At 32.4% G+C, this 12,937-nt stretch overlaps 1 protein-coding gene across 3 annotated transcripts in view; it reads left to right on the top strand.

Moving 5' to 3' along the window:
- Positions 1-12,937, top strand: part of LOC107440625 (LIM domain transcription factor LMO4) — a 168,996-nt gene that overhangs the window by 75,319 nt on the left and 80,740 nt on the right. For 2 of the 3 annotated variants that reach the window (XM_021145355.3, XM_043048119.2), the window contains one exon: positions 10,329-11,099. In XM_021145355.3, the coding sequence (XP_021001014.2) occupies positions 10,747-11,099 (353 nt within the window). In that variant the 5' untranslated portion in view covers positions 10,329-10,746. Of the gene's footprint in view, positions 1-3,093; positions 3,251-10,328; positions 11,100-12,937 lie in introns of those variants that run through there. The other variant, XM_043048118.2, reaches the window with a different exon arrangement.

Here is a 12,937-nt window from a genome sequence, read left to right as displayed (position 1 = left end):
GGAACCGATTATCCGGAACGATTGGGATCATCGCTATTCCGAATAACTGATTTTTCCGGTTTTTGGAATAGCTACAAAAAGCCGTTTTTTTATTGTTANATATTGCAGTTTTTCTATTTTGATGACCATTAAAATTCCTACATTTCCCTATGTGTTAAATATTTAGTACATTATGCAATAATTATCATGAAATTTATATTATTTCGTTAAGTCTACTGGATTTCTTCGCATCCATGTTGGGAGCTATGGTATTAAAACTTAGCTAAAAAAATATTTTCCACATACACTCAATAAGCGTGATTTTAGATGTTCAGATTTTAACTAGAAATATTTACCGCAAAAAAAACCTGTTTTGAATTTTTTTTTTCTTTAATTTTTGATATTTTAGAATATTTCTTGAGTTTTCGACAAGCTTTTCGCTCTAGCTTATCATCGAAGATTTCCCAAGTAGCTGTACATTGTAATTACCTCGTGTTTCCCCCTCCGCCTACGGTCAAGATTAATTTGTTGAGTTAAAAATTGCATTATGGGAAAAAGAAAACACCAGTTTCTTAAAAATCTGGAAAACTTAACTTTTCGAAACATAATTATTGGGTTTAAAGGGTAATAAGTCTTCACTGTCGACTCGAAAAATATGTCCGGAAAAAAAAAACAGTCTTCTCCCAAACCTGTTATTAGATTTTAATGTACCACATTGTAATGCACATATCCAAGTGAGGTTGTTTCATGGGAAGTTTTGTTTTATGTTCAAAAACACATTTATTGTCGATTTTGTTCTTTTCGTCCCCTCTCCCCGTTTGGAATCCATGCCTCCCCTCCTGTTTTGCTTTTAAGCTGTGTTCGGTAATTATCTGACGCTGGGCACACACGGGACTTATAATGAAGCAAAGTAAACAGCCGACTATCAATCTTTTGTCTGCGTAATGACCGTAATTAAATGCAAAACAGATTACGTAATGCTTGGAAATTAAGTGGTCACGTGATACTGGATGAGGGAGGGGGGTCCCCTGAAAGGTTTTCAGTGAAAGATTGGTTCTGCAATATACTCCTGTTCAAATCAAAAGCTGCATTTGTTACTTTCTGAAGGACGTTGTGTTTTTATGGTAACTAAATGCACGTATAATTAGCACCTTTTAGAACAAAAGTTATTGTATTTTCCGTGTAATTAGAGTTGCTTTAGAGAATAGCTCTTTGTGTTTCGCTTAGGATTGATATTCATTGATTTCAGTTATCATTTCGTGGTTAGCTAGCAAATATCTGTTTTAATTCTTTTGCAATAAGTTTCTGTTAGTTAGAATCGAATTAACTCTTTTAAATGAATGGTTCTTTGTGTTAGTCTTGGATTTCAGAATCATTAATTCTAGTTATCATTGCGAGGTATCTAGCAAATATCTACACGAATTCATTTGTAAAAGTTTCTGTTTGTTAGAATTATAGAGGCTCTTTGAAAGGACTGTGTTGGTTTTAGATATTATTATAGTCATTGAGTTTAGTTTTCATTTTGAGGTATCTAGCAAATATGTATTTTAATTCTTTTGCATTAAGTTTCTGTTAGAATTTAAATAGCTTTCTAAAATAAATGGCTCTTTGTGTTAGTTTTTTTATTGAATAGTCATTGATTTTAGTTATCATTGCCAGGTATCTAGCAAATATCTATACCAATTCTTTAGCATAAGCTTCTGTTTGTTAGAATCATAGAGGCTCTTTGAAAAGAGTCTTTGTGTGTTGGTTTTAGACGTAATAGTCATTCATTTTATTATTTTATTTTGACGTAGCTAGTAAATATCTATACCTATTCTTTTGCATTAGTTAGAAGAATCAAAGAGAATAGTTAGAATAGTATGCTTTGGTTTTAGTTCTAATTTAATGCCACATAATTCCAATCGCACTGCTGACAGCTTTTTGCAGTCACACTAATTTAAGATAGACTTAACTATGACTTACATAACAGCGAAGATCATTATCAATTTGTAGTTTATCAATTTGTAGTTTTTGAAAGCTATCAAAGAAAATAAATTCAGTATAACATTTAATTGTTTTTAGTAGTTACCACTTATTCTATATTAGGTAGTTATTTATGTAATGATTTTCGGTACACAGTTTGCTTTTAGTAGATCGGAAGCACTGTTGCCAACATTTTGCAGCTCCAACTTACATGACAGCGCACGTTATTTGTTTACCAATTTGCGGAAAATTTAAGTATGCTGTCAAAAAATATTTTCTGCTCATCGTAATATGTGTCAAAAATAGCCACACATTCAAACGATCGAGACATAATTTATTTTTGACAAACTTTTCGGGTTTTCGAATAAGCGAGTCTTTAGAAAAGTTTTAACGCCGTGGATGCAATTAAATTTATATTTTTGATCTTCCAAGTTTTTGGGTGGCTGGAGAATACATAATTTATTTTATGGGATTACTTTTCCAAATATGGATTTTTCTAATCCCATCTTCGCTTCATCTTTCTTCTCATTATATTGATTCCTTTCAAACCTGTTTCAATAATTATTACTCCTGGGCTAATTATCGAGTAATTAGCCTTTAGTCGGTCGATTTTTGAGAGCATTCCATCTCCCGCCATGATACATTCGAAAGGGCGGGCAATTCCCGTGAAGCGTGTGTCACCTTGGCGAAACACATTGCCCTTTATTATTTTTTTTAATTGAATTTGCAGCCGTCCACTAAGATGGGAAACTCAATAAAGCGCCGGACCCGACTCTCTTTTCTCGTTAATCAAGACCCCGGCAGCACGTATTACCTTTATATATTGCGTCTATCTCTGGCGATATATATATATCGATGATCGGCCCACGTCAGTTTGTCTTCTTAATTTGTTGGCCTGGCAGAAAAGCAATTATTGAAAAGCGAATTCGATAAATCATGGAAAAATCATTTCCTGATAAAACCGAGGGGTGTAGGAGGTGGAGTTGAAGATGTGTTTTGGGGAGGGGTGTAGCGACGGGTTCCGTGGTGGGAGGCAATATTGTCGCTGGCGTCCTGCTCTGACATCAGCGCAGGTGTGATATTAAGGGAATGTAACTAGGCTATAAGTCATTTGGCGATAGATGCCGGGGGATCGTGTGTAATGTTCACCGCTTGCTTGTTAGCGGTCAGTTAGGGATGTTGAAAAGGATTTAATTGTCTGTTGACTTGGGGGCTGGATTTGTATTGAAATTATGTGTTTGTGTCCTAGCATTTGAATGCATGCACTTAGTTTGGGGACTCGTTTTAACTGGCTTGTGCTTAAATGGTAAGATTATTTTAAATTCAAGGAAATATCATGGAAAAATTATTTATAATTATCCTACCATTTGAATGCATGCACTTAGTTGGGGATTCGTTTTAACAGACTTGTTCTTAAATGGTAAGATTATTTTAAATTCAAGGAAATATAATGGAAAAATTATTTTTAATTATCCTACCATTTGAATGCATGCATTTAGTTGGGGATTCGTTTTAACAGACTTGTTCTTAAATGGTAAGATTATTTTACATTCAAGGAAATATCATGGAAAAATTATTTATAATTATCCTACCATTAGAATGCATGCGCTTAATTGGGGATTCGTCTTAACAGACTTGTTCTTAAATGGTAAAATTATTTTAAATTCAAGGAAATATCATGGAAAAATTATTTATAATTATCCTACCATTTGAATGCATGCACTTAGTTGGAGATTCGTTTTAACAGACTTGTTCTTAAATGGTAAAGATTATTTTAAATTCATGGAAATATTATGGAAAAATTATTTATAATTTATGTGATACTTTCTCTTACAATATGTAACTTCTACGGAATTAACGTAGTTTCTGAAAGAAATTTTCTATGATAAAGTGCATAGAATTAATAATATTTTAATAGATTAAAATGAAAAGAATTTTCTTCATCGCTATACATAATAATATAACGGGCCCGACANTATCATGGAAAAATTATTTATAATTATCCTACCATTTGAATGCATGCACTTAGTTGGGGATTCGTTTTAACAGACTTGTTCTTAAATGGTAAGATTATTTTAAATTCAAGGAAATATAATGGAAAAATAATTTTTAATGTATGTAATATTTCCTCGTACAATATGCAACTACTACGGAATTTACGTAGTTTCATAAAAACTGCATAGAATTAATAATATTTTAATAGATTAAAATGAAAATCTTCATCACTACATATAATAATTTAAACATATATAATATATAAATTTATATAGTATATACGGGATATATATAATACGGGAGTAAGGAGGATCTTGTTTTTTGAGGTAAATTCAAATCTACAAGGTTGCGATATTTCAACATTCAAAGATCTGGACATACGTATATTACTGTTCGTTACATATTGTGCGACGTAACGTCAAACCTACTACATGGGTTAGTTTGACACTGTCCCTTTTAATTTTAAAATCTGCTGCAATGTTTCAAACATAGAAGCATAGTATGTGATTGTAGAAAATAATTTTGAAAATTTTATTTTTAGGTAATGGTTGTTAAGCCTATTTGATTTGGTAAACAATTAAAAGTTGATAGAAATTTAAATATGATATTAAAGTCTGTCTTAACTAGGGCTTTCGGTTTCTCGGTACTTAACGAATTCTATGAATAATTGGTTTGTTTATGTTTTATTCTGTTTTAAATGCCTCTTTGTTTAAAAACATTTAATAACATTGGGGAACAAATGACTTGATCTTGTATAATTTAGGTGATGGTATTTCAAATCTGAAATTAGTTTTGCACCTTAAACCAAAGATTTTTTTAATGACAATTTTAGTCTATTTTTTGTCGAAACGTACAATAAAAACGTTATATATAACAGAGGGTTATATAAATGTTGCGACAAGGTAGTTAGGACGTAACTAAGTAATTAAAACTGCATAGCAAACCCATGTCCGGAATTATCGTTGTACGCGGCTAGAGGCACATCAATATGTTCTAAAGTATCTGGAGTATGACGACATTTCCGGCATGGGTTACTATACAATTTTAATCCCTTAGATGTGCCCCTAGGAGTTAGTCGCAACTTTTAAACAACCCCCTGTTTTATATAACGTTTTTAAACTTGCACATTTCGACAAAAATTAGACTAAAAATGTGATTTTTGAAGAAATCTGTAGCTTGAAAAGGGAAACCGGTTGCATACTTGATATCAGCAATATTGTTTCTTAGTCTAATGTTGAGTCATTGGTCGCGGGAAAAAAAACATACAAGCATAAGTATTTTAATAAAATATAGTGTAAATTGGATTTATTATTGACCAAGCATTGCGGGAATAAAAATCGATTGTATTTATTGTGTCATTTCGTTGTCTCGAAATGTTTATAATTGGTTTATATTTCCCGCTCATGAAAATAACAATTAATCAGAATTTTTAATCAATTACAATCAATGCAATATTATTTTACATATAAGGTGGGGAAGATGCTTTTATATTCCTCGGCATAAAATGAAAGTTTAACTGCGCGACCGTAACGGGCCATAAATTTTACGCCCTTATTCAATTCATTCTTCTTTCATCAATGCCAATCTCTTATTGATCACCTCAGATTCTGATATATTATTGAATAAATTTCATTTTATTACTTCTGGGATGATATAGAACGTGAAGTAAGAAATCATTTCGCTCGTAATTTGCATCTTAATAAAAAATCTAATATTATTGTCCTAGATTGGAAATTAACTACGCCTGATGGTTCTGATTCTCTTATAATTAAGACAAGCCCGATTTCTCGTCACGTTTTATGAATAGTTAATCGAGGTGACTGTTGTTTGTTGTTGTTTAAACCCGTCAAAGTAGTTTACGATAGTTGCTTGTTTGACCTTTCGTTTTTTGAGGCTTCTCCTTAATTCATGTTTGGTTTGTTATGATATGAAAGCTGTATAACATCTTATAAACTGGTTATTCCTTTTCATCACCTTAACCTCTTCGACATCAAGGCCCTACCCCCTATGCAGGAATGTATTTTGAATTAAATTTGATTAGAAATGATCTCATTAGAACAAAATAAAGGATAACACACGAAGCGAGTAGTACAAATAAGGTGGTGGTCTAAAAAAACATCGAACGTAAACATAAACAAGTAAGGTGGGGGGAAAAAAACTAGTTATCCTATTCCACAAACACTGCAAAAAATTCCGGATCAAATTACGGTAAAAAGTGCCGTCACTCAGGGTGTTGCTGCCATTTACCTTAAAATCCATTTTTACCGGAACCTGTTATGGAACGGTAAATCTGATATGCTTTTGATTTTTACAGTAATAATTACCTTAAAATCACTGAATCATTCTAATTAAATATTACTTTAAAAATTGCGGTTTAATATTTTATGGTGAAAATGGGTTTTACGGTAGAAATGGGATTTTACGGATGACGTAACCAGTGCCGGTATTTTTATACCGTAATTTGATATGGCTTTTTTACGTTGCTGGGCAATTTTTGGTAGAAGTTAACTATAAGAGTGATGGTCTGGCAAAAACAAGATTTAGCCCAGTTTAAAGTCATTCTTTTTTATTTTTTTAAGTGTAGGTTTGATTATGGCGAAAAGTGGAGGAAATTTTGATTGGCAAATAATTTTGCTTTCACAGTTTAGAAAACAACCGTAACTTTGTTTTGTCATTGGGCAAAGAGCTTATGTTGAAATTTAACTTCTTTAAGTGGTGTTAATTTTCATTTGCGATAAATTCCTTCTAGCCTACTCTTTTAGCTATAAATAATATGATTGATTTTATTCTCTGCTACTAGGGATCGAAAAACGATTGAAACTTCAGAGATTTATTAATAATTTGGCCGAAATTTCAAGCTCGGAGACGAGTTCATAAAATTTGCGAAAATCAAAAATACTTCAAAACTTTTAGAAAAGCTTAACTAACTTTTAAAGCTAACTTAAAAAAAAATAAATAAATAACCTTTATATATTTGTAGAACTTGTTGTTTTCGCAGTTAAGACGGTTTTAAAATTTATACTCGGAATCTTTTAGACAATAGTATTGCTCTAATGTTTGTGAAAAGTGCAACACCATGCAAATAACTGCACGTGACGTCATCGTATGTAAATCGTGGCATTTGCCGATTCAGAAACCAATCGGGTTCGACACACAAGCGTGACGTCTCTTACTGGTATCCAATAAAAATCTGATGTAAATCACATGGTTTGGTCTTATCACTTCACTTCTTTACAAGTTGCTAGTACCTAATTGTCAGATATTAATGAAATTTATTCCACATACATATACAAATAGTGGTACAAATAAACGCTCGCAATCACTTTAATCCTAATCATTTGCATGTCTCTTACCTCTTCATGTAATTTTGGTTCAATTTGCATAATTCCTTCGTGGTGTTGTAGTTTCCATAAACATGCGTGTAAAATCTATTACTTACTGTTCTTTTAGCAGCTTTATATATATAGCACTTAAGCTGAACTTACATGTTTCACTGCAAAGCTTATTAGAAACTGTTTCTTTTATTGCTCACAACAAACGACATATTTTCGTAATGGCACTAACGTCTAAATGTATCTTTATTTATTTACTGCTATTTCTTGTGACAAATGTTTTTTATAGTCTTTTTTTCTCCCCCCTTCATATGGAAACCTTTAGATAAATCTGCTACAACATCTGTGATTGAATTACGAGCTTAAACTGACAGCTAATATTATCTACTCTTTCATAATATAGTAATTCTTCTTATTCGTTATATTAATCTTTAACCCTAGTTAGGAAAACGTAATTTTTTTATAAAAAAAATATTGATTTCACCATTTTGTTTTCTTTTACATTTAATGACACGCAATTAGTATAATAAATTTCATTAATTAATTAAGCAAGCTTAGAATGTTTTATCCCATATTTTGGTTCCTTTGCACAAAAATCATACCTACTTGGTTTTTGGTCTAAAATCATGCTTATTTTAGGCAATTAAATTTATATTTAATAAATGAGAATTTCATCCAAATTGACAATTTATATGTGAAATTAAATTTAGAATTTTAATCTTGATAAATGTTATTTTTAAGTTATTAGTTTATTTGGGAATTTCGAATCGATAATGCTTTTAAAATCTTTATTATATGCAATGCGCCATTGCTTAATGCTTTTATGATTAATTCCAATTAAGGAGAAATATATTTTTGTTGCCAATTTTTACGTCTATAAAAAGATTATTTAACACTCTCTATTCTATTATAAATTTAAGGAAAATCTAAAATTCTCTTTATCAGCTTTTTTTTAAAAAAAATCTGGAATTTCCATGTAAAAAAATTAATTCCTAACAATTTCTTAATCTATTCAAATGCTGTACAAGTTTCCTAAATTCTGTAAACAATTTCAGTTTCGTAAAAATCTGTGTTTTTGCATTTATTTTAAGCAATGTTTGGTATAAATAGAAATTTATAATTAAAGATGATTTCGGATATTGCTTCTGAATCCAAGTTAGCTCAATAAGCGGAAAGTTTGTCTAACAAACTTAAAAAAAAGAATTAAGTTTGTGAAACAAACTCAAAATAAATTTATATGTTTGTTTAGCATGCACACCTCCTATAACAAAAAATAAAGGTGTAAACAAAGAATGTAGCGTTTTGTGAAAAAAGATTGTAACAACATAACTCTTTGTCGTTTAGACAGCCGTCTGTAAAAAATAACGACTACGGAAGAAAAATAAAAAAGTCATGCAAGTTTCAGTCATCAAAACTACCTTAGCAGCTGAGACTACATAGTTGAGGTCTTGTCACACAATCGTGAGAGAGTGGTGAAAGTTGATGATTTTATTCTTGGCTTTTATCACTCGTGAGAGCTGCACAGCTGTCGGTCTTCGGACTTGTAAATGCCGTCAACATTGTCGTAAAAACGATCATATTTTTTCACGTCAAGATATGAGCCTTATTTAAATGTAAGTCATTTGTCTAATCCACCTCCAGACACAACAGATGAAAAATGGCATTATTTAGATTGTACAACATAGCTGTATTCTTAGCAAAACACGGCAGTGATTTGAAGTGTTATGAATTATGATTTATAATCCTGATTGTATATAAAAGCATTCATCTTCGAAATATAAATGTTAGTTTTTTTAATTCCACCCCAATTGGTTGATTTTGAAATTTACGAACTTTTTTTTGTTCATGAGTTTTTAATCTATGTTAGCATATGGTACTTTTGAGTATAAATTATGGGTTCGCCAAAAAGTAACTGCAAAAAAAAACAAACTCAACCGCAAAAAAGTAACTGCAAAAGTAAAAGTGCTGTTGCAACTTCAAGTTAAAGAACTGCTTCTGCAATGTAGTTAGTTATTCGTTCACCTTGTTATTTGTTATAATTATTAATTTGAAAGCATTTTCTTCAGGGGTCTGTTTAGAAGAAATTTGGGTCCGTTGACGGACCCTTCACAAAATATCTTTTCATAAAAACGGACCCTTCACAAAATATTTTAACTTAAAGACGGACCCTTGATTTTTCTTTTGATCGGACCCTTCACAAATTTGTTTATCTTCGGCAGACGATTCTTCCATTATTTGTCCGAAATGAATATTCTGCGTTCAGTAGTATAGGCTAAATACTAAATATTTTTATGTTGCATCTCTAATTTAGAAGCAGCAATTGCTGTTTATTTTTGAAAATTCAATTTTTTTATTATAATTTTACAGTGCTGAGCATAATCTTGTATCTATTTACAATTTAAAAACTCCTTGAAAAAGTTTTTTGCAATAACCGGACCCTATTTGCCATTACAAATTCATAAATGCGGACCTGGTTGAAGGAATGTGAGTAATTTTTTCACAATTTCACGAAAAACGGACCTTTCACAAAATGTCTGGACAGACCCCTGTACTTACATATTACGATTATAAATATTTTATGGATAACACGTTATCTGTGTACATGCTAAGTGTTACCGTACTTTATTTTCTAATTGTTCAGTATCTCTTCGGATACGTTGTAAGATTGCGGTTATAACGGAGAAAGAAATTTGATTCTTCGGAAAATTATATTAAAAGTTAGATTAGCTTACTACTATACTATACTAAGAAAAATTTTGTTTTTTCTACCGGATTAAGCCCAATCACACTCGGCTAAGACTCCTGATAACTGCTTTCGTTATATTTTTCTTGTCCAGTTTTCATAGTGTGTAGTTTGTCACCCATCTATCAGACTATCGTAAGTCAGAAAAGATGTCTTGACAATGTCTTACAAGAAAGAGTTAAAACTTTAAAATATTTATTATAATGAACTTGAATGTTTTTATTTACTAATCGAAAAAGTTACGTATTTATTAAAGCATTTTTATTGATTAAAAAGTTCTGTAATTAATATTTTTTTTTTCTTTTGATTTTCAGATTTCCCTCTGTACTTCGTGAACAAAATACAAGAAAAGGTTGATTCCACCAGAAGTGAGCTGCTTCACTATGAAGCAAAAAAGGTGAAACCTTCTTCAAAATGACATTAAGTGCTAAAGTGTTGATGGGGCCATCCAGTAGAACATTGCATTGTTGATTTTGTTCTTTTTTTTAGTTTTACTTCTTTGCTATCTGAAAGTGGCCATCTTTTTTCCGAAAGAAAATTCTCGGCATTTGCCTCTTCTAAATGTGCCCTGTTAGATAGGGTTTAAAACTTCTTTATTTTTAATTTTTGTGTTTATTTGTTTCAACTTAAGGAGTCATCCTGGTACCCATACGCAAAAAGAGGAACTCCACACTCGCCATAACGGAGTCCCCATACAGTAATTACCCGACGGACTGTTGTCCATCAAACCACATGAACATGATGAACCCACCTGGACAGTCCCCGCATCATGGGGATCAACATCACATGATGGGGATGATGGCGACCCACCATGGTGGTATGGCTAATATGCAGCCCATACAGCAACCTCATCCACAGCAACAACACCAACAACATTTTTCGCCGCCTAGTGGTGGACCTGTTGGTAACCGCAATTGTGCGGGTTGTGGAGCTAAGATAATGGACAGATACCTTTTACATGCACTTGACCGCTACTGGCACAACGGGTGTTTGAAATGCTCGTGTTGTCAAGTGCTATTAGCGGACATTGGTACTTCTTGTTTCACAAAAGGAGGAATGATCCTTTGCAAAAACGACTATCTCAAGTAAGTTGCTTTGCTTTTTTATGCTTGTGATGTTTCATATTATACTTAACTTACTAAATCGCACTTGCTGAACTTGAAAATGTTTTGCTTCCAAATACTATATGAAATAACTCTGCTGCAAAACGCAAATTGCAAACGCTCACATACTCCATGAAATCGTATGAGAAGTCTTTTAACAGTTGGTAGCTTTTGTGATGCGTATATTTATTTCCTAGTTCTTTGAAGTTGCTTGCTTTGGTTTACTTTCTTGACATGACTGTTATCAAAAAAACACTTATATCGAATTAGAGTCATGGATTCAGATTGTTCTCCATGTCGCTATGTTATTTGAGCAATAATATGAATGGTGACCACCTCAAGAACTGCCCCATTATTTTTGAGTTTGTAATGGCAACTCTGTAGAGGCAAACATTTATTTTGACCTTTTTGCTGCCACATTATGGCTGCTCGGAAACTAATGACAGAGATGAAGCAGACAAGCGTCAGTTGAAAACATCATATTTCAATAATACAATATTTTAGTTCAGTATGAAAAAGTGCTTAAACTTTCATTTGTCTATGGCATCCTTTACTGTTAGTGTTTAAAAAAGTATAAAAATCTCTCTGAAATTTTTATACATTATATTTCTAGTGACTTAGTCATAGTTTTCAAATAAAGTTCCTTCGGGACTTTCCCAGTTTTCTGAATTTTATTTTGGCTAACTTGTTCGAACTTTAAAGGAGGGAGGATGTATATTTTTTAAAGTATTAAATATATTGATATGAGTCTTTTTAGAGATGAAACTTGACTTTTATTAGCGATTTTCAAACGCTATTAACGCTTTGTAATCTTATCTGAACTTCCGCGTGTAGGTATATTTTATTCTTCATCTTATGCCAGAAGGTGACTTCTAGATGCGGTGATGCGTGTTTCTTTCTTTTTCTTACAAAAATGTTAAATTTTTAAATCTGGTTCTAAGTGTATTTCGCTTTTTAAAGCAGGTGCTACATTTTCTTTCAATTATTTACAACTTGGATGTCTGACTATTTGCACAATATATTTTATTTCTTCCTCGCAATGAAAACTCAGCAAGCGAAATTAGCGTTTTGCTAACTCCTTCTAGCTGTGCTTATTTTCCCAAACAGCAACAGGAACCCATTCATCACACTTAAATCAGTCTAAAAGCTCGCGACTATATCTTGCAGCCCACTGGCAACTAAATTAGGCACATAAATCATTAAGAAATCTAAACGCGAGCCATTCCCAGAGACGGCCAGGGTTTGCTTTTCAATTGGAGACAAAAACCTGAATGATTATTTGTTTCATCGATTGCTCCCCCTTTTTTAATGAATCGTAATTACTCTTCAGCTTTTAATCGCCATTAATAACGGCCCCAGTCCTAACAACTGCTGAAGGAGGACAAAGTGCTTCTCTTGTTAAGGGACTAATGAGGATTCTATCGCGAAGCTTCCTTAGGATTAGAGGGGGGGACCCTTACACTTTTTCCTGCAGCAAGGCTATTGGATCCCTGCCCAATTATTTCTTCTGAAAAAGTTTTTCTTTCCTTTCTATTTGTACTTACTTTTTTGCCTTCATTCTTGCCGTTGGAGACAAATCTTGACCCGATTTATTTTGAAGCCTTTCAAAGAGATTCCCCACCTCTATGTCCCCTCCCCCGCCTTGTTTCGAAACCCACGATATGTTTTGTAAATATACACTATTTTCTCGAAGAGGAATACCCCCTTAACGAATGAAATATCTTACCTTTACCTGACTTTTTCAACACAGCTTATTAGCCGTATTAAAGCAAAACACTATAATGGAAAAAGGTTCTTCAGTGTCTCCTTTTATCATTTTT

The sequence above is a fragment of the Parasteatoda tepidariorum genome, chromosome 8 (assembly GCF_043381705.1).
Source record: "Parasteatoda tepidariorum isolate YZ-2023 chromosome 8, CAS_Ptep_4.0, whole genome shotgun sequence".
Lineage (NCBI taxonomy): Eukaryota > Metazoa > Arthropoda > Arachnida > Araneae > Theridiidae > Parasteatoda > Parasteatoda tepidariorum.
The sequence above is the reverse complement of the archived record's forward strand: the minus strand, read 5'-3'. Positions and strand labels throughout refer to the sequence as shown.